The sequence below is a fragment of the Orcinus orca genome, chromosome 2 (genome assembly GCF_937001465.1).
Source record: "Orcinus orca chromosome 2, mOrcOrc1.1, whole genome shotgun sequence".
NCBI classification, from domain to species: domain Eukaryota; kingdom Metazoa; phylum Chordata; class Mammalia; order Artiodactyla; family Delphinidae; genus Orcinus; species Orcinus orca.
Genome location: NC_064560.1, coordinates 14201193 through 14222301, shown reverse-complemented (window position 1 = coordinate 14222301; position 21109 = coordinate 14201193). Strand labels below are relative to the sequence as shown.

At 45.4% G+C, this 21109-nt stretch overlaps 1 protein-coding gene and 1 long non-coding RNA gene across 11 annotated transcripts in view; one reads left to right on the top strand and one right to left on the bottom strand.

Moving 5' to 3' along the window:
• LOC117197037 (LIM zinc-binding domain-containing Nebulette) overlaps nucleotides 1–17153 on the bottom strand; it is a 250838-nt gene extending 233685 nt beyond the window's left edge. For 4 of the 10 annotated variants that reach the window (XM_049705571.1, XM_049705569.1, XM_049705568.1 and 1 more), the window contains exons 1-2: nucleotides 16478–17153; nucleotides 15131–15225 (exon numbers count right to left, since the gene is read on the bottom strand). In XM_049705571.1, the coding sequence (XP_049561528.1) occupies nucleotides 15131–15225; nucleotides 16478–16546 (164 nt within the window). In that variant the 5' untranslated portion in view covers nucleotides 16547–17153. The remainder of the gene's footprint in view (nucleotides 1–15130; nucleotides 15226–16477) is intronic. The other 6 variants (XM_049705565.1, XM_049705566.1, XM_049705567.1 and 3 more) reach the window with 3 other exon arrangements.
• Nucleotides 17010–17662, top strand: LOC125963417 (uncharacterized). The gene is made up of 2 exons (XR_007475378.1): nucleotides 17010–17102; nucleotides 17221–17662. It is a non-coding gene; the product is annotated as an uncharacterized LOC125963417 (long non-coding RNA).
• The last annotated feature ends 3447 nt before the right edge of the window (nucleotides 17663–21109 follow it).

Here is a 21109-nt window from a genome sequence, read left to right as displayed (position 1 = left end):
AGGGGGTGGTGCCCTAGGCTGTTTCTTTGTCTTTCAGTTTTTGTCTTCAGAGGTATTCCTCATTTTCTCCCTCACTGGAATAATTCACATGTTTTCTATCAGAACTTTACGTTTCAAAGTCTTCTACCTCATGGAGGCCCCTTTCTTTTTATTCCTTTTTTCGTTTATTCGGTAAATCTTTATGAAAGGCGGATCGTGCGCCAAGGACTGCTCCAGCCCCTGGACACACAGGCGGAAATGAACTCATACATGGCTCCTGCCTCACAGAGTTTCTCATAACCCGGGGCTCCCTGAACACACATGCCCCCTTTGCTTCTCGCACACTGAACAGGTGTCCTGAAGTCTGGCATGTGGTGGGACCAGCCATCCCCCCTTCCACTCCGATGAACTTCAAGGTAGTGAGGCTACCTGCTCTAAAATCCTCACAACCACTGCATCTCCAACCCACGCGTCCTCATTTTCCATGTTCAGTCCGAAGCAGCTTGAAAACAATGGAACTGCATACAAAAGCAAAGCAAAAAATCAACTGACATTCTCTTTTAAACTTTCAGCCACTGTCTCGGTAAAGCCTCCCTTTATATGGCATCCAGCCTCTGTGCCACCGTGTAAGTATGTGGAGAAACCACTAGTTATCTTTTCCATCCACGTATGTGGCCCCGGTCTGCCCTGAGTTGGTTTCTCCTTCATTTTCATCCTCTTCCAAATGTTCTCCATCACTTGTTCCCCTTCTGGTTTCTTTCCTTCTATACATGGACCCACCTATGAGATCTGTTTCTTCTTTAGCACTGCAAAGCCTCTCTGCCAGCAGGGTTTACTGATCAGCCTGTCCTGTCCCCACCACACACCGGTCGTATCTCTGGACCCTATGAACCATTGTTAGTGTCTATGCTTCGGTACAGATGGGCGAGACCATCAATATTCCGCTGCTGGTATCTTCTGAGGATTACTTGATCCTTCCTCCATCCTCCACTCAGGTACTTCTTTTTTTTTTTCCTCTCTCTTTATCTTGTTCAACAGACTTTATTGTCAAGAGTGAAAACTGTTTCATAGTTGTCTTTACATCCCTCAGAATTTTGTATATGATTGCCTTGCATTTGATCTGAGTTCCACAAATATTTGTTTAGTTGAATTACCCAAGCTTACTGTGAGGCCCCATGTTTACATTCTTTAGATGAAAACCCCCCAGAAAACCTAAAGCAACAGTAATAAACACTGAATACAGATTCTTTATCCTCAAACAGAATACAAGGCAAGGGGGTGTCACCAAAGTGTAAATTTAACTTCTACAGAGTCTGCCCTTAGAGTGAACACCGTACATAGCATCCCAGCACCATCTTCTCACTGGAGCTTTCCCCATCCCTCCCCTCTTGGTCAAAGTAGAAAGACATTTGGACATGGTGAGTGGGTAACGCAACACAGATCTGGATGTGTTTGATTCTAGAAATAAGTCACAAATGTAGGCAAAGTTTTATCTGAAGAGACATGGAAAGAAATAAAACAATAGTTTCTACATACTGAGAACTTGCAGGCACAAGGTGCTGTGCTGAATTCTCTATAAATAATGAGCTCTACTATCACTGCCTCCGATTTACAGATAAGGACAGATGAGGAAACTGTGACAAAGAACTCTTGAGTAACTCTCCCCAGCTAGTGAATGGCAGGGTTGGGATCTGACGTTAGGCCATCTGGCTCCAGAGTCATTACTCTCTGTGCTGTGCTACCTCTTCAAAATGATTGCTAACCTTTCCTCTTCTTTTCAATTTTTTATTTGTATACAATTTGTAAAGGTTATTTTCCATTTACACTTACCACAAAATATTAGCTATATTCCTCATGTTGTACAGTACCTCCTTGAGCCTATCTTACCCCCAAGAGTTCGTACACTCGGGTCCCTCTTTTATGTTACCACCTGTTTTCTCTTAGGGAATTAATTTTTAAATCCCGAGTGGCACTCTCTCCTGACCCACCAGTCTGCACCAGACAAAGATGCCAGCATTAAGAGGCTTACTATCAAATAAAGGACGGCTGTATCCTGTTCAGCATAAATGTGCTTTTAAAGCCAACCCACACATGTTTATTCAGTGGCTCTCACATACCCATCACCGCAGAAAGAGAAAACAAACTGCTTTTCTTTCAGCATCTATCAAACTGCCATTATACAGGACACTTCCTGGCCAGCAGCCCCCATGGACAAATTATAGGTACTTTCACTGACCGCTCAGCCCCTCGGGTACATATGACACAAGAGGCACACAAATAAACCAGCTTCCTCACTCCTGGCCAATTAAACCTGACATTACGTAACTACCATATAAAAGATAAAGATCACAGAGGCAAACCCTATAAATAGGATTTTCCTTGTTTAGCAGCCTCTGAGGAAGAACTGTTCTAATACGGTGTTTCTATTCCTGACAGGAATAACCCTTAATTATTATGTGCCTTAAGCGTCTAGACATTTTTAAATAGAATCTGACTTAATGTTAAGAAAATCAGGGACCTCCTTGGTGGCGCAGTGGTTAAGAATCCACCTGCCAATGCAGGGAACACAGGTTCGAGCCCTGGTCCAGGAGGATCCCATATGCCACAGAGCAACTAAGCCCGTGCGCCACAACTACTGAGCCTGCGCTCTAGAGCCCGCGAGCCACAACTATTGAGCCCGTGTGCCACAACTACGGGGGCCCGCACGCCTAGAGCCTGTGCTCTGCAACGGGGGAAGCGACCACGATGAGAAGCCTGTGCACCGCAACGAAGACCCAACACAGTCAACAATAAATTAATTAATTATCTTTTTAAAAAAGAAAATCAGAAAACTACGTCAGTGACAACAGAGAAGACTTCAGCGCAGTGAGAGAGAGCGCACGCTCGCTCTGGCACGGGGGATGGGGAAGGTAGGAGGAGGAAGCACAGATCCTGCTGAGTTGGTTCTGAAGTTCTGGAAATCTGGGAGAAAAGACAGGATTGAAGGAAGTCACTAAAGAAAATTAAATTCTTCCGGAAGAGAATGTAAAGACTTTTCATTTCTCAGGGATTAATGCATTAATCCCTGATTACATTTGTTTCAGGAAATAAATAAATCATACTTATTTCTGGGAAAAAAATATATGGATAGGCAAGTGAATGGCGACATGGCCTGATGTCTAAAACACAGGCGTTTGTCCCGAGACTTTTGGAAAACACAGTTGTAACGAAGTGATTTTACCTACGCCCTCCGTAGACAACATTGCTCTTGTCATCTTTTGTTTGGCTGCATGTCAGTGACCCATAATCTAGCTATAAATGTCAATATTTCACTTATCAGAGGAAGTGGTAGCTATCGTTCATGCGTATTGTCAGCCCAAGCACGGCCAGCTCCACTGGGATCACCAGTGGAGGAACAGAAAGAAAGTCTGTTCCTTCCTGTTGAGTCTGCTCTCTCAGTGAGGGATGCCTGAGGCTGAGCTGTACAGCTCGGCCAGCCACAGGTGCTCGCTGCACCCCCAAGAGAGCTGCTGGGCAGTGGGCTCTATGGGGGGACACTCACCAAGCACATGGTAGGTGCCAAGGTGTACAAAGGTGACTGGGACCGTTCCTGCCCTCAAGAATGTAATCCGCTGATAGGGGAGACTTGCTTATTTAAACAAAAAGCAATCTAGAGAGTTACATCAAGGATCCTTCCATAAATAGGTCCTCCCACCCACCTCCTGTGTGCAGGCTGTCAACCATTTATATGTCTCACCCAACTTCTACTGATTGACAACATAGACGGGGTGGGTTTAGATGGTCATTCTTGTCATAACGGGATAGGAAGGTTCATGATACGAAAGGGAGGCGCTGTCTCGACGATGCAAACAAGACATCTGAAGAGGACGGTGAGAAGCAAGCCTGTTGTATAATCATGAATTTGACTAGCTTTAGTCCCCGGTTCCTGCAACATACTCTAAATAGTTGGAATTTCCCTAGTAACTGGAAATATCTTTGATATTCATGAGCCCCAGGGTCCATAACTGAGTTGTGCTAACAAGATGCTCAGGGTGGGGCTGGCCACTCCAGAAATCATGGGTTTAGAGGGTTGGAGCTTCGAGTCCGGTGAGGTAAGTGGACCTCCTCTAGGGAGGGGAGAGGGGATGGAGTCTGAATAATCTCAGAGTCATCACACCTGCACAACGAAACCCCACTAAAAACTCTGGACACCAAAGCTCCAGATTTGGCGGAGGTTCCTGGTTTGTGACTGCATGGACGTGCTGGGAGGGAGAGAGATAGACCCCTCCTGATTCCACAGGGTGAGGGCAGGGAAGCTCCATGTCCAGGACCCTCCCAGACCTGGTCCTACGTGTCTCCTCACTTGACTGGTCCTGCCTTATGTCCTGTATGATAAAACAATAATCTTAAGTATAGGACTTCCCTGAGTTCTGTGAGCCGTTCTAGGAAACTGTCAAATCTGAAGGGGTTGTGGGACCCCCTCCCCAAATCTGTAGCTAGTTGGTCAGAAGTGTGGTTGTCCTGGGGACACCTGAACTTGCAGCGGTATCTGAAACAAGGGCTGTTTTGTTGGGGACTGCACCCTTCACTCATGGTGTGGTTAGTGTCAGAACTGCACTGCTGCACTGCAACCCCCATTCTCAATTCCTGAAACACAAGCCAGAAATGATCCCTTTAGAAGCAAAGCTCAGCTGACTTGACTTCCCCACCCTCAACCCAGCTCCAACCTCAGGCTAAGAAGAACTTCGATGGTCCAATCTCAGCAGGAAACCACCTTGAATGGGAAGACAAACACAGTTCTAGTACAAGGCAGGCTTTTTGATGAAGTGATATAACTGAAATATAAAAACTACAATGGGCGCACAGAGAAAGAGTCCAGTAATTGACTGAGAGATTCAGAACGGCTTCACAAAGGTTGTCATGGCTGTGTGCCTTTAAGATGAAAGCAATTTTAAAACAAAGGAGGATAGGATGGCTTAAGAACAGTGTAAGGAAAGAGTGAAGTCACTGTGTCAAGTTTAATAACAATGAATATCCTATCTAACGTTTATTACCTCCTTACTGTGGCTAAAGTTATTATTTTGACATTCCAATGAATCCTTAATCCTATGAGGCAGAGTCTATTATGATACCCATTTTACAGGTGAGGCTACTGAGACTTCGGTTAGGAAACCTGATGAAGGCATCAGAGCTGGCAGTCCAGTGTGGCTGGAGAGGAGGGTGAAAGGAAGTGGATAAAGTATGAAAAGCCCTGAGTATCTATCAGAAACCCAATTTTTTCCTTCTGTAGGCAGTGGGGAGCCATCAGAGGTGTGTGCCTAAGGGAATAATATGACCAGAACTGTGGTCTCAAAAGACAAACTGCAGTGGCAGGAAAAGCATTCACAAAGACAAAGACTAGAAGAGGGAGACCAGGTAGGGGATGATGGTCAGATCACTAGGCAAACAGGATGACAGCCGGAAGCAGGGTGAGGACAGAGGGAATGAACACGTGGGGATGGGGAAGGAGGACAAGGACGTCTAGAAGATGACAGAGATACACAGGGCTCTGGGTGGATGGTCGGAAGAGCAGCCAGGAGGAGATGGGGCAGGCATCCAAACAGACCATCAAAAATACATCTGGGGACCTCACTGGTGGTCCAGTGATAAAGAATCCACCTTCCAATGCAGGGGACACGGGTTCGATCCCTGGTCGGGGAACTAAGATCCCACATGCCGCTGGGCAACTAAGCCCGACTGCCACAACTACCGAGCTCACCCACCTCAACTAGAGCCCGCATGCCGCAAACTACAGAGCCCACGCGCCCTGGAGCCCGTGTGCCACACCTAGAGAGAGAAAACCCGCACGCCACAACTAGAGAGAATTCTGCACGCTGCAATGACGAGCCCACAATGCAATGAAAGATCCCACATGCTGCAACTAAGACCCGATGCAGCCAAAAAAATAAAGAAAATAAATGAATACACATACATCTGTTTATATGTCTTTCTGTACTGATGTGTGTGTTTACTGCACTGCTCCTTTTTTTTTTTAACACCTTTATTAGAGTATAATTGCTTTACAATGGTGTGTTAGTTTCTGCTTTACAACAAAGTGAATCAGCTATACATATACATATATCCCCATATCTCCTCCCTCTTGCGTCTCCCTCCCACCCTCCCTATCCCACCCCTCTAGGTGGTCACAAAGCACTGAGCTGAGCTCCCTGTGCTATGCAGCTGCTTCCCACTAGCTATCTATTTTATATTTGGTAGTGTATATAAGTCCATGCCACTCTCACTTTGTCCCAGCTTACCCTTCCCCCTCTCCGTATCCTCAAGTCCATTCTCTACGTCAGCGTCTTTATTCCTGTCCTGCCCCAGGTTCTTCAGAACCTTTCTTTTTTTTTAGATTCCATATACATGTGTTAGCATATAGTATTTATTTTTCTCTTTCTGACTTACTTCACTCTATATGACGGTCTCTAGGTCCATCCACCTCACTACAAATAACTCAGCTTCATTTCTTTTTATTGGCTGAGTAATATTCCATTGTATATATGTCCCGCACTATTCTTGATGCTCCCGTGCGCTGCCTGAATTCGGTGGAGTTCACACTCTTGATGCAACAACAGATAATGAAGTCAGATTTCAAGGCAGAATTCACTGTTGGCGGGCAACCATTGAACTCCACATCTCACATCTCTGGCCCTAGGCTGCACACAGCCATTCCACGCCTCCGTGCTCTCTGTGTGGTTGACCGGCGCCTGCTCTGGACTGATAACGAGCATCAGAGGAGCCCATCAAGGATTTCTGTCTAAATGACTTTTTAGACTGCCGAGCTGAAGCAGAAGTATACCGGGCCACCAGTCTACAAATAGGTCTGAGGCTATTCAAAAGTACACACATCGAACTAAGTTTTCTTTTAGTTCCTCCTAGGATTTGACGGGAATGAGTCGACAGAGTGTAGAAAAGTAAACAGAAGCTGAACACAACGTGACCCCCTCAAGGACTCCACTGAGAAAAACACACAGCTGACCACAGATAAAATTAATGCTGGGCTTCCAGTGCTGGAATAAACAATCCTTGCCATTCAAACCTGGTCCTTCCCACAATTTCCTGTTTTCTGGTTATGTCCGTGCCCTACGTCTAGGTTTGACGAGAGAGGCTGTGGAACCGTTTGATTCATCAGCAGAACTTTAGAATCAATAATCATCCTTCTACCAAGTCCTCAAAATGTTCTGGGCACTTAGCTCATAAATATTATTCTAGCTCCCACTTCCCACACTGCAAAAAGCCTAGCTCTTCCTAACAATGCTGACTAGAGGAGAACGAAACAGAAAGGAAAAGAAAAGAAATTCGACTTCCCGTTCCTCTGGAGACGGAGCTTTGAGGGGGTCCTGAAGCTCTGGAGGACAAGGGTGTCGTGTGTGGGTATGTCTGCTTCTCTCTCACTCCTGACATTCCCAGGAACCACTCATCCTTTAAAGCACGCATCTGAAAACGTTTAAAGAAGACATACCAAAATGCACTCTTACACACGCCCCTGACACATAATCAATACCCTTTTAAGCACACACATCTGTATCTTGCACTAACCTTGCATCTCACCATAATTTAGGAGATACTGCTGTGCTTCATCTCCAAAAGTTTTCTAATCTGACATCACTCTGTAACAGACAGATCATCATAAAGAGACAGAAACATTTTCAAATGTGGCAGAACTCAGGACATGATTTGTAAATACGGTCTTCTACAATTTCAAAGGATACTAAAATTCACTCGATGTCATCAATGGTTCAATTAGGTAGCTGAGAATCAGATCATTTTGCATATACACTGGAACCTTTTTATTTGGTTCAAATAAAGTGTCTCCTTCCCTCACTTTCAATCATCCAGTTTCAAAAAAACAAAAAACAACTGTCATCCTCCCACATCAGATCTGTGTGCAAAAGGTCTAATTTTTTCTAGGCAGTACATAAACCAAGAAGTCAGATAAGGCAGATTATAACTGACGCAAACTAGAAACCCTACGTATCACAATATCATCCCATAGAAACGGTTGCCTGTAACATTTTCTCCTCTCTTTAAGGGGGGGATATGAGACAACAGCTTTCAATTTATTATAAATAAGGGAGGGGACTAACATTTGGGTACTAATAGGTGTCATTTGATGTGCTGAGGCTTACTAATATTTCCCCCTTTTCATTTCTATAAAGTTCCTCCTAGGTAGAAATTATCCCATTTTACAGATTACAATTGAACTCAAAAGAAGCTAAACAAGCATCCATAAAGAATCTTTTACAAAGGTATCATACTTTGAAACCAAGCCTGTAAGCAGTGAAAGGAAATTCCACCACGTTCACTTTGTTTGTATTTATTTATTTATTTATTGGCTGTGTTGGGTCTTTGTTGCTGCACACAGGCTTTCTCTAGTTGCGGCGAGCGGGGGCTACTCTTCGTTGCAGCGCGCAGGCTTCTCATCGTGGTGGCTTCTCTTGTTGCGGAGCACAGGTTCTAGGCGTGCGGGCTTCAGTAGCTGTGGCACACAGGCTCAGTAGTTGTGGTTCGCAGGCTCTAGAGCGCAGGCTCAGTAGTTGTGGCACACGGGCTTAGTTGCTCCACGGCATGTGGGATCTTCCTGGATCAGGGCTCGAACCCGTGTCTCCTGCATTGGCAAGCGGATTCTTAAACACTGCACCACCAGGGAAGCCCACCACGTTCACTCTGGATTGGCAAAGGTGAGCCTACTCCTTTGGTGGGAAGACTTTACCCCTTGGTATTCAGACCTGGTGAAGCTTGGCCCCAGACCACCATTCAGGCTCCACAAGGCCTATTCTCAAGCCAGCTCCTCTAGATGCCCAGCCTCAGAAGGAACTCAGCTGGACCACATCCTGAACTGGGGGGGGCGGGGGGGGAGGCAGGGACCACACTCTGAGCTGCAGCATAACCATCACATTCCCTGACATGGCTAGTCTCTATTGAGCACTGACTGCCAGGCTCTGCGGAGACGGGGTGAGCAAGACAGATGCCCTCAGAGCCACCCTACACTGGAAGAGGGTGCAGACAGGTAGGCTCGTTGTTCCTTCATAGGATGGTGAGGGCTCTGAGGGCTGAGCTGAGTCCTGAGGGACGGCTGGCGTGGGTTAGGGTGTGGCTGGCACAAACAGAGAGAGTGAAAGCAGTGGCTGTCTGAATTCATGGACTTTCAGCATAGCGTTGTACACGCTGGCGGCTTCCAGTGCTCTGTGATGTGTGGGGCGTTAAGAATACGGAACTGGGGCTTCCCTAGTGGCACAGTGGTTGAGAGTCCGCCTGCCAATGCAGGGGACACGGGTTCGTGCCCCGGTCCGGGAAGATCCCACATGCCGCGGAGCGGCTGGGCCTGTGAGCCGTGCCCGCTGAGCCTGCGCGTCCGGAGCCTGCGCTCCGCAACGGGAGAGGCCACAGCAGTGAGAGGCCCGCATACCACAAAAAAAAAAAAAAAAAGAATACGGAACTAAGCTAGTGTTTCTCAAACTTTTTTTGACCATATCTTCCAGCAAAAATATGTTTTACATCATGATGCAGTACACACATTACACATAACTAGTAAAAGAACATTTGCCAAAACAATACTCTTCCCACTACTCAAACCCATTCTGATATTGTCTCTCTTCTTTCTGTCTCTCTTTTCCTTTAAGTTCTAGATACAACCCTAGAATGGGTGGCAACCCATAGTGTGAAAAATACTGCTATAAACCTTTTAATAGGCATGACTGTCATTTCTTTGATATATAGTTGACCCTTGAACAACATGGGTTTGAACTGTGATGCACGGATTTTTTTCAATAAATACTACAGTACCACCCGATGCCTGGCTGCTTGAATCCAAGGATGCGGAACCACAGATGCGGAGTGGGCTGACCGTGGACTTGAGCAGCCTCGGATTTTGGTACCCGAGGGACGGTCCTGAAACCAATCATTCCTGGATACTGAGGAACTTCTTCTTCTGCCTTCTACCCTCCTTTTCTTCCTTTACTCCTCAAAAAAGTACCGCCAAAGAAATAAGAACACTACAGTTTCCTGAAGGCCTGTTATGTGCCAGAAACTGGGCTGGAACCTTGACATGCCCTGTCTCATTCATCCTCACACGGCCCTGCGGGTTAAGCATTACTATTCCCATTTTACAGATGAAAAAGCCAAAGCTCAGTGATCAAGAGACTCGTTCAGTAGACCGTGACGGAGCCAGGATTCGAATCCAGTTCTGTCTTGCTTCAAATCTCCAATCACCCTACTGTGCCTTTCATGAAAAGTTCTTAAGTAATTAAAGCTAACGTAATAGCAAGAATTTCCTAAGTCTCCTTGAGATAACTCAAGTCCTTGGAGTGTTATGGAACCAGGTTGGGGAGGCCTCAGCAGAGATAAGGGAAATATGAGGTGGAAAATATCTCGGGTTTAAAGTTAATTTCCTTCCATGTCCTCTGAGTACCCCTTAGTAAAGGCACTTGTGGCGAGTCACCAACAGAGAAATGGTAAGTGAGAGCTACTGGGGGGCTGGCCTAGACAATCCCCCTCAAGGCAGGCAGGCTGAACAGAGCTGCCCGTTCTGAGGGGCTCATACCAGAAGCACCTTGCCCGGCATCTTCCAGGCTGTAGATAGTCCATACATATTTACAAAACGGAACGCTCACACAGGCAGAGCGAAAGTAAACACGGAGCATGGCTCCTGCTGGTTTATTTTTAAATTGGTCCAAAATTACGTTAAGCGAAACTATCTGTTGAGAAGGAAGTGTCTTTGGAAGGATAACTAAACGTATTTACAGCACAGACACTTGTGTTCTTTCAGCCCCCTAACTGAAGATACATTTGACACAGATACAAGGGATATTTAACGTGAGCAGGTCAGGACAAATGTTCAGCCCCCCAAAAAACATCTCTGCAAAAGTGACGATTTGGGGAAATTACTGGCAAGGCTCCGCGAAGCGACTGCATCATAAACTGATCCTTCCCCTGACTTAAAATAACGTGATGTTTGGCGACAGAACGTTAACTGGCCAGTCATTGGCACTGCTATTTCTAAGTGATGATACTGCTCAGAATACTTTAAGAACTGATGTATTTTCTACAAACACATAATAAATGCAACTGTGACACCTACAGTAAGTTAAATTATTTATTTGACAAATGGCCTTTAGGGTTTATATTCTTTGTGGGGCTTGCTGGGTAGCAATACATTTACCGTTTAACTTGGCATACCAACTCACATACAAATATATGAGCCGTTTTTTGTCTAATCAGCTAGTGTTATTTTCCCAGCACCTCTTAGCAATAAAAATATTGCCAAGTCCTCTTTTCTTTGCAAGTTCCACGATGGGAAAAAAATCCTGAACGTGCAAAAGAATCCACTGCCTGCTGATGAAACGTAAAGGCTTAGGAAAACATGGCATGTCCTCAAGTAGATCAGTTTGTTTTTAAATGTTTTAGTAGGGTACACTGATGCATTAGGAACTAAATGTGTATTATACCTAATCTTACATCTAGCGTGTACTATATACTTTGATCATTCTATCAAAAGATCAAAATTTAAATATTAGGCAAATTATATTTTATACATGTTCTCCTTTGCATGAAGTCAAACAGGAAACTTGTTTCTTCTCTAAACACACAAGAATATAAACAAGCAACATATTTAGACCGAAGAAAATACTCACTACTTCATTCCATTAAAAAAAAATGCCCCTGGGTATCAATTAAAATAAAAAGCTTTTATGCTTTCTTAAAACAATCCTAAATGTCTGCTTGTGCTTTCAGATATTTTCACCATATTTTAATATTTATTTTAAAGTTTCTTAAGTTAATTACATGTTATTGTTACAAGAAATGCTACTTAAATACTCTTCCTGAAAGCTCTAAGAGGTTATGTAAAACAACAGAAATGACAGCGGAAATTAAAGAACTGATATTGAATCTCCAATAATCAGAAGTTGCCATTTTCATAACAACTGAATGTAAAGTATGAACCTTAATTGGATCCTGGATTTTTTTTAAAAAAGCTATAAAAGACATCCTTAGGACAATGAGGGAGACGTGAATATGGACCAGATTTTAGAAGTTATTGTGAAATTTTTGTTAACTTTCTGAAGTGTGATATTGGCTCTGTGATTCTTTAAAAAAAATACCCTTATTCTTAGTACGTGCATAAGGTCCTTTTTAAGAATGAAATATCTTGATGCCTGAAACTAACAAATGGTCCAAAAATAATAAATATATCTGTACATATACTAGATAAAAACATGAAGCAAATACTGCAAAACGTTAATAAGAGTTACATCTCAGTGGAGGATATACAGACGTTCATTGCATTATTCTTTTAACCATTTTGTACATGAAAATTTTCATAATAAAAAGTTGCAGTGGGGGAAGAATAGTCGTTTTCATTTAATAAGCATGTATGTGTATTCACTCCTGAGCCAAACTAGAGGCAGATAAAATATTACCTTATATGGACACAGAATGTTTCATTTTTCAGTCGCAGTATACTTCAGAGAATCAATTTTCCACCACGGACCCAGGGAAATTATGGCAGCCCTTCTGGCCAAGATCACAGGGAACAGCTGATTGACACACACCACCTGATTTAGAGCAGAGGCATCAGGATCCCCAAAGGGTAATCCATGCTGACCAGTGAATTTACATGCCAGCCTGTGCCCTTGGAAAACTAAGGGTGGAGAATAGGGGCCTTCCAGCATGGAACCTTTACAGCAGACAGAACCTGCAACTTTGCTAGGCTCGTTTTCTGGGAGACAGCGTATCAAGCTGTGACATGAACGTAAAGCTAAATCAAACATTTAAACCATTGATTCTACCCATTCACCCACTAAAGATGGATTTCTGTCTTACCTTGTCTCTCTGCTCCATAAAGTGGACTACCAGGTTCAACACTCAGCAAAAAAAATCTGAGATGCTACTCCCAAAACTCTACTTAAACCTAATAACAAAGCACTAGAATTATATAAGAAATTTTAGAGAGAAAACCTGTAAGCATTCCCTTTAGATATAACGAAAGTATTAAAAAATAAGACTCAGACCTATGAAACAACATAGCAGGATGTTTCTCATCTACAGAGGTTTTTTTGTTTTGGGGTCCAAATCTCAACAGTTCTGGGCACTAGTTCACTACGAAGTCAGAGGGCCAACCAGCCGTCCATGACTTGCTGCAGAATCTGATATTCTTTTTTAACTGGAGTGAACTGAAACTCAGCAGTAAGCATTGAACTTTCAAGTGGCCTGATGCAATCAAAGACTCCACTTCAGTTACACTTCTTTTTTCTGTCCTTTTATTTTTATCATCTCTTTTCCTCCCTCGTTCAATGCTTTATCTATATGTGTGTGTCTTGTGTGTGTGTGTATATATATACATATATGTTTATGTGTGTGTATATATATACATACACATAAACACATTATGCATACGTATACACATATACATATGTATTTGTTGCTGTCTTCTCCTTTTCTTTTTCCTGTCTTTCCTCTTCCTGTCTTTCCTCTTCCCCTCCCAATTCCTCCAGAACCACCCAAAGGCACTGGTAAAACCGAGTTAAACTTCAGGCTGTGAAGCTATAAAGAATCCTGATGTGGCCCATGAAGCCTGATGGAATCAGGCCACAGGCTAGAAGAGTTACAGGAAGAATGATTCACTTTCCTTTAACCGTCCTGTTTATGGGTTGTCAGGCCCTTTCCCTTCTAGGGACAGCTACCTACCTTTGATCTTTAACCAGCTCACTACACCTCTCTTTAAGAGAAGCAGACGACCACGACACTGGGATCTCACTTATTGCTTCATGTTATTCTAGTAAGAGGCATGATACAGGAGAGCTGAAAACATCAATGGTTTGGGGCTACCTGTGGACTTCACTTATCCAAATCATGAATTCTGTTCAATGCCACCATTTTCTGATTTCTTGAAAAGTTTCTGGTGTATTTGTAAGCACTAAGCTAGGACCGAAGGAAATACAAAGAGATTTTTTTTTTTTTAGGTTATTCATCAGAGAGGTATGAGCGCATTACATTCGTTTACCAAAAATTCACCGTCTATGAAAACTCACTCCCATGAGTGAAGCATGAATTAACCATGGGCCCTCCATCTCCAGGAGACCTGAATAAACCTGTTTCCAAAACTCCAGGGAGAATGAATCTCTGGCAATGCTCCAGCCAGAAGGAGAGGGATCCTCTGCCTCCTCCAGGCTGGAGAAGCCCCCACAAGGGAACCAGGAAGAAGGCGGCTCAGCAGTCAGTGCCAAGAGCCCACCGCTGAAAATAATCTGGGTGGAGGGATGCTCAAAGAGTGGAGAAACACATGCCGAGGGCGGCAAGGTAGCCATTTGGAAGCACCGAACAATGTTTACAGTTTGCAGGCTCTAGGAGTGATCTGAGCCCCTTACCGAGGCTTATCCTCTCAATGCCTCAATTTCTTCATCTGACAAATGGGGAAAATAATAGTACTCCTCAAAGTCACAGGGTCTGTAATGATTAAATGAGTCAGTAATGCATACAGTGCTTAGAATAGGGCCTGGCACATGGTAAGCACCGCATAAATGCTACCTAATCGCTAGTATTATAGGCTGGAAGCATGCCAATGGAAAAGCCTACTAAAGAAAACTTACCTTCTTTAATCCCCACCAAGAGATCTACTACTAACCAGCTGGAAGTACCCAGGTCTCAATTCTTTGATTCCCTTTATTAAGCTCCAGCAGCTCTGGAGTGGTCTCAGCTAAAGCCAAAGGAGCGAGGCTCCTTTCTCTAAGCAACGAGGTTCGGGCAGAAAATGCAGTATGGCAACGTATGATAAAAATGGAAACTGACATATGAATAAAATGCCAATCTATCTGACATGCATTTCAGAGCCCAGGTGTTCTCAGTGTGTAAGTTCTGCAGCTTCTAACAAATGTCCCTAAGTCTGCAACACTGTGAACCTCAAGAACCAACCTTCTGGTTGAAGACACACACAAATCACCCTGCACATTAGAAAGACATATATGCAATGAACTTCAACAAACTACATGGCCCCAAAGTATGTGGCATAAACAGGTAATTGGCCACTGCCACACCTGGGTGACACAGCAAGTCAATTCTTCAGAACAGGCAAATCCACTCACTTCCATATTCTGCTGCTGTGCCACACCTGGCACACTATGTTGACAATACTTACGCATTACAATAGGGCTTCTTTTCATAGCCTTTGTAGTTGTTCATGTTCAGAGCCATCTTGCAGACTTCACAATGGAAACATCCTTTATGCCAATACTGAAAAAATAAATATTTAAAATTATAGTACAATGCCAGTTCTTTCCAGGATGGGTACAGAAAGAAGACATTTTTTTTTTAGTGCATCACAAGTCCCCGTATCTGAAAATACTACAACAAAATGACTGTAGGTACCAGTGGATGTTTGCTGACTTTCAGTTAAGTAAACAAAGAAGACAGTTATTAAAACGGAGTTTTAAATGACTCTCCACCATAACGTACAGACTCAGATGAAAGAAATGTCGCGGGCTCTACCCGTATTACACTTCTATGAGCAGCCAAAGAGGAATTCTGCGCTTGGTTAATGGAGAAATGGAGCCTGTGAAGTGGCCTCAAAAGGAAACCGAATCCAGTTCAAAGTGCCTAAACAACACTGTTTGTAACATCTCGATAAACATGTGCTCACCGGAAGTCAGGCAACCCGAGGTGGCCGGAGGCGCACTATGTTAAGTACCCCCGGTCCCCCCATCCCTGTCCAGCTTCCACTAAATTGCGGGAAAGGCGGACTCTGTCTGGGATGGCTATAGGGATGACGGCGTGCTCTTATGAGGCATTTGTATGACCACACGCAAATTTCACAGGGACCGCCTCCGGCTGGGTTCAACTGTCAGTCGCTCAGGCTAGCGCCAGGGTCTGTCTCCCAGGCTGCTCAACTCCATCCACGCCCGGGAAGGGCAGGGAAGCAGGGCTGCAGGGGCCGGTCTAGAGCCACTTCCTCTGGAATTCCCCAAGCGGGTGGATTAGCCCCCAGTGGGTCTGGCTCGCCGCGCTCAGCCCGGGCTCTCCGGCCGGGCTTATTCTTAGCAATGCGGCAACGGCCGCCCCACGACATGTTAATTACTATCCGCCTCTCCACCTCGCCGCCCTCACGCGAGGCGCTGGGGCGGGGGTGAGGTGGCGATCCGGGCGGATCCCTGAGGTGGGCGTGCGGGGCAGTGAGGGGTCGCAGCGGAGGTGGGAGGCGCGCGGTTGGCCGAACTGCCCCTGGGGGCCCAGCCCGGGCCGCGCACCTCCAGGCGCCCTCCGCAGCCGCTCTGCCGCCGCCCGCACCCCGACAAAAGCCTCTCCCGGTTCCAACATCACGATCGCCAAGCGTGCTCTCTGGCCCTCCTGCGGGCGTCTTGCTTCGCGTGCCCTCACCCGGGGCCAAGACACACAGACGCGCACACACACGCACAGACCCACTCTTCTCTTTCCATCCCAGATGCCAAAACTTCTCCGAGCAGGTGCAGCCCGGCGCCTCCTCGCTCACCTTATCCAGGCAGTTGACTTTCTCCGTGGGATACACGACTTTCCCGCAGCGGGCGCACTGGGGGTTCATTGTCGCGGTTCCCGGGGGCGGCGGCTGGGCGGAAGCGACGACGGCTGGGGGCTCCGAGGAGCCGCTGTGACATCCCCCGGCGAGCCCCGCACCGCCTCCGGGCAGGCGGGAGGGCGGCGCGGGCCGGGCGCCGGGGTCTGGCGTCGGCGCGGGGCCCGGGGCGAGCGGGCCGCGCGGCGCGCGGGGAGGCGGCGGGGGCGCGGGTGGGTTCGCGGCGGGGCCTGGCGCCGGGGGACGGCGGCGCTCTCGGGCTCGGCTCCGGCTCGGGCTCCGCGCCGCTCTCTCTGCGTCGCTCGCGCTCCAGGTACCGGTGACTCACACAGGCACTCGCTCCCGCCCCTCGCGCTCACTCGCTCCCCCGCCTCGCCGCCGCGGCGCAGGCCAAACCCACCGGCGCGCCCCGACCGAAGTAACAGGGAACGAGCACGTTGGGCCCCGGGGAGGGCGGGCGAAGCGGGGGGAGGGCAGACACAAGGAAAGCTCCGCAGACCGCGCGGGCTGCGACCCGGAGGCCTGGAAGCAAGCCTCGCGCCGCTGCCGCAGCGGGGGCGGCCAGGTGGGCGGCGGCGGCGGGGGGAGGGAGCGGTGGGGGTGAGAGGACGCGGGGCTAGAAGGGCTCAAACCCGCGCCCTCACTGCCGCCCTTCCTCCTGTCTCCTGCGCCGGCCGGTGCAGCCCCCCTCCCAGGCAGACTGACATTCCCGGTACCCAAAGGTCGCGCGGGGAGCGCAGGGCGGGGGTGCGCCCGCCCTCCTCCTCCCGGACCCCGGGTCGCAGGCAGCGGCGCACCAACGCTTGCGCAGCGCCCCGTACCCGGGCGGAGGCTGGTCCGGGCGCGCGCAGCGACGCGCTGGGGCCTGGGAGCCTGGAGACACGCGGGGAACCCGGAGACTCACGTACCCGCGGCGCCCCCGGCTGTGCCGCGCCGCTCCCACGGGCCTCCTCCCAGAGAAAGCGTTCCCCGTGTGCCTGCGCGAAGTGCTCGGACCCTGGATGGGAAGAGACGTCTCTCACTGGCTCCTCACCACTGCACTTTTTGTATCTGTTCTTGGAGAACGACTGGTCATTTTAGGCCCGAATCAAGCCCTTCCTGATTAACTAAACGGTCATCATTCGTTTTGCTGTGTGTGTGTGTAAACACTGTGAATTTTTGCAATTAAACACAACAGGGTCTAGGAAAAGTTCTTCACCTCCATGAAAGGAAGCAATTACAAACTCATGGTCCTAACCGGAAGGGCCAGAAAATCAAGCTGAAGGCTGAGGGGAGGATACCAAACGGAGTAGGAATCGGTTTTTGGTTTTAATAAGGTTACTGGACTTGCTTTGTAAAAACAGCAAAATGGAGCTACGCGGCCTGGGTTCAAAGCCCAACCCTGCCCTTACTGTCATGTGACTTTGTGCACATGACATACTTCGTGCATAGCCTCTCTATGCCTCAATTTTCACATCTGCAAAATGGGGATAACATAGCGCTACAAAACAGCTCCTGCTCTCCTAGTGTGAGGATTATATGAGTCAGCAGTTCTGAAGTGTTTCAACCGGCCTGGCTCTTGGTAAACGCTGCGGAAGTGTCAGCGAGGATTATCATTGGCCGGTTGTAACAAATAAGCAAACACATTCCGTTGCTAGCACACAGATTAAGACTCAGTAATGCCACAGAGCACTACTGTAACAAATATTAGTCGTTTTTTTAAAAAATCATAGCTGCAGCCTTTCATGAAAAAAGAAAACTACTGATTTCTGAGCTCCTCAGGCAGGCTGCACTGATGAAATAACATTCATAATGAGGCTGTGCTGTTTGACTTTTCCAAAGAGATCATTTCTTAAAAGACATCCATCCACCAATGCAGCAGCCTTTGAACCACTCTTTGCCTGGCTCACAAGCCCACCACAAAAGCAAATAAAACAATAATTTGCTGTCAGAGATGATCAGTTGTTTAAAAACACCCCAAGAGCTAATTAGAAATGCTTAAGACCATGGGTGAAAGTGGAGGATTTTATGCTAAGTGAAACAAGCCAGGCAAATACTGCATGATGTCACTTACACATGGACTCTTAAAGGGAAAAAGTGGAACATAGAGTAAAAGTGGTTGCCGGGGGCTGTGCAGTGAAATAGGGAGAGGTTGGTAAATGGGTACAAACATTCAGTTATAAGATGAATAAGGTCTGAGGATCTTATATATAACATGGTGACTATAGTTAACATGGTGGTGTATAACTGAAATTTGCTAAGAGAGAACTTACATGTTCTCATTCAAAAAAAGGGAAAATATGAGCAGTGGTGGATGTGTTAACTCCATAGGGGGGTTCCTTTCACAATATATATGTACATCAAATCATTACATTGTACACTTTAAATAGCTTACAATTTTATTTGTCAATTATACCTCAGTAAAACTGGGGAAGGGGAAGGACCTACACTGAATATTTATTTAAATAAATAAATAAATGGCTGAGGAAAAAGTATGTGATCACCTGGAAGACAGTAATTTTTTTTTAGCACTTAGATCTTCATAAGTGTAGATCATAAAAGATAGTCTAAAACTCCTATTGTCCTTTTTAAATGGTAAGCAAAAAGTTCTAAGGAGGCATGATGGTGATATGTGACATTTATAGCTGATTTATCAGATATTTTAACTAGGAATTATATAACTTCCTAGCCAACCAGCACCTATCACAATGCCCGACACATAGTACCTACTTATCAAATGTTTTTTGAAAGAAAGTATAAGACGAATGTATTAAAATTGGAATTAACTATGGTGTTTTATTCTCTCAAAAGTAAACAGTGAATACTCAAGTTATATTTTCCTCTCATCTATGTTTTTCTTGCTAATTTTATTTTCTGCATTAAGCCAGCTTCTAAGTTTCTTAGTGCCACTTTACTGATGTAAGAAGAGTCTTAATACTATCCGTCTTTAAAGGCTTCTTTATTTCAAAATTCAAAGAACTATAAACAGAGAATTGGCAGAAACCTGTCATCTGGTCCAGCCTTCCTCTTTCAAGCAGATGAATGATTTAATTATCCACTGGGGAGACCTTTTGCCCCTTTCTTGTCTTTTTCACGTGATTAGTCAAGAAATCGGTCCTTATGGTTACTATACCCCAATATCTCTAATTAAATCCTTTTCTACTGGCTTGGACATCCACAGATATAAAGAAAAAACTTACCATCATGACCCTTATGAAAACATTTATAATACTTAAAAAATTAAAATGTTTCTTTAGTTAAAATTCCAAAATCTATTTACTTTTACCTCTGAGACCTATTTACATAGAACCTATCGAAGTCCCTATAATTACCCTTATTATTTAAGCTACATAAAAGGAACTTCAAATTAAAATCCTTAAAGAGTAATTAATATTACAAAAGGCCAAATAGTGGCTTTGACAAACAGAGGATGCAGAGTGTGGTGGATTGTATTATTGGTTCACAATTTTTTGTTCCTTTCCAGCCTGGCAACACTTCCTGTAAGCAGAGTATATTTCCCCACTGCAGTAACTCTGAGCTTGGTCATGTGACTTCCCTTAGCCAATGGAATTCCAGAGGTCATGACTTAGAGCAGAAGCTTTACAACATTTGCATGGTTTGCCTCTGTTCTCCCACCTCTTTGAGCCTTGGCACCTGGCTGTAAGAAGAGCATATCCCAGGGAGTGGCTGCTTCTTTGACTTTTGTCCAGGAATTTAAAGACCTGTCTAGACAGTAGAGCCAAAATGAATTCAGTAAGCCCAGTCATGCCCAGCAGAGCCACAGCTCTGGGAGTAAGAAATAATTGTTTCTGTGAGCCACTGAAATTTGGGGGGGGTTGTTCATTACTGCAGCAAAAGCCGACTGATACACCAATAATAGGAACTGAGGAGAAATGCTTTCCACTTCGTCACACCAAAAAGAAACTAATGGATTTCCATACAAGATTCAGTATGGGCTATTTTTTTTTCTATAATACATGTTAGAAGTGTAGTAAAGCATCTGTCTCATTACTAATTAATAAATGATTCATTCTCTCATTACACAAAGTTTTATTATGTGCCCTGTATTTGTCAGACATTGTGTAAAATTGTGTACATTTTTCCAGCTGGCTCAAATTCACCATAGAGGCAACTTTTCCAAGCCAACACTTTGGTAGGTGAAACTAAAAGAAAATGATAAATTTTAGCTCACAATTTCATTTGATAGCTGTATATGAGCCTTAGCCTAATGACACATCTTTCCAAAGATCTCATGCACTTTAGAGAAATTACCTCATTTACCCTTACAGAACCACCACAAGTCAATGAGAAATGTAAAATAAAAACATTAATGGAAATTTAAGATTCAGAAGCTGTTATAGAAACAATTACTAATTTTCATTCATCCATTCAATATAAAAGTATTGGTAGGCAAGATGTTAGGTACAACGGGATGCAACGGAGAATAAGGCATGATCTCTGCTTATAATAAAATCTAGTGGGACAGATAAGGAAGCAATGAATTACAATACAATGTGATAAATGCTCTATAGTAAAACCCTGCCCCCAGACACTGTGGCAGAACAGAGGAGGAACTTGTAATTCAGCTGGGAA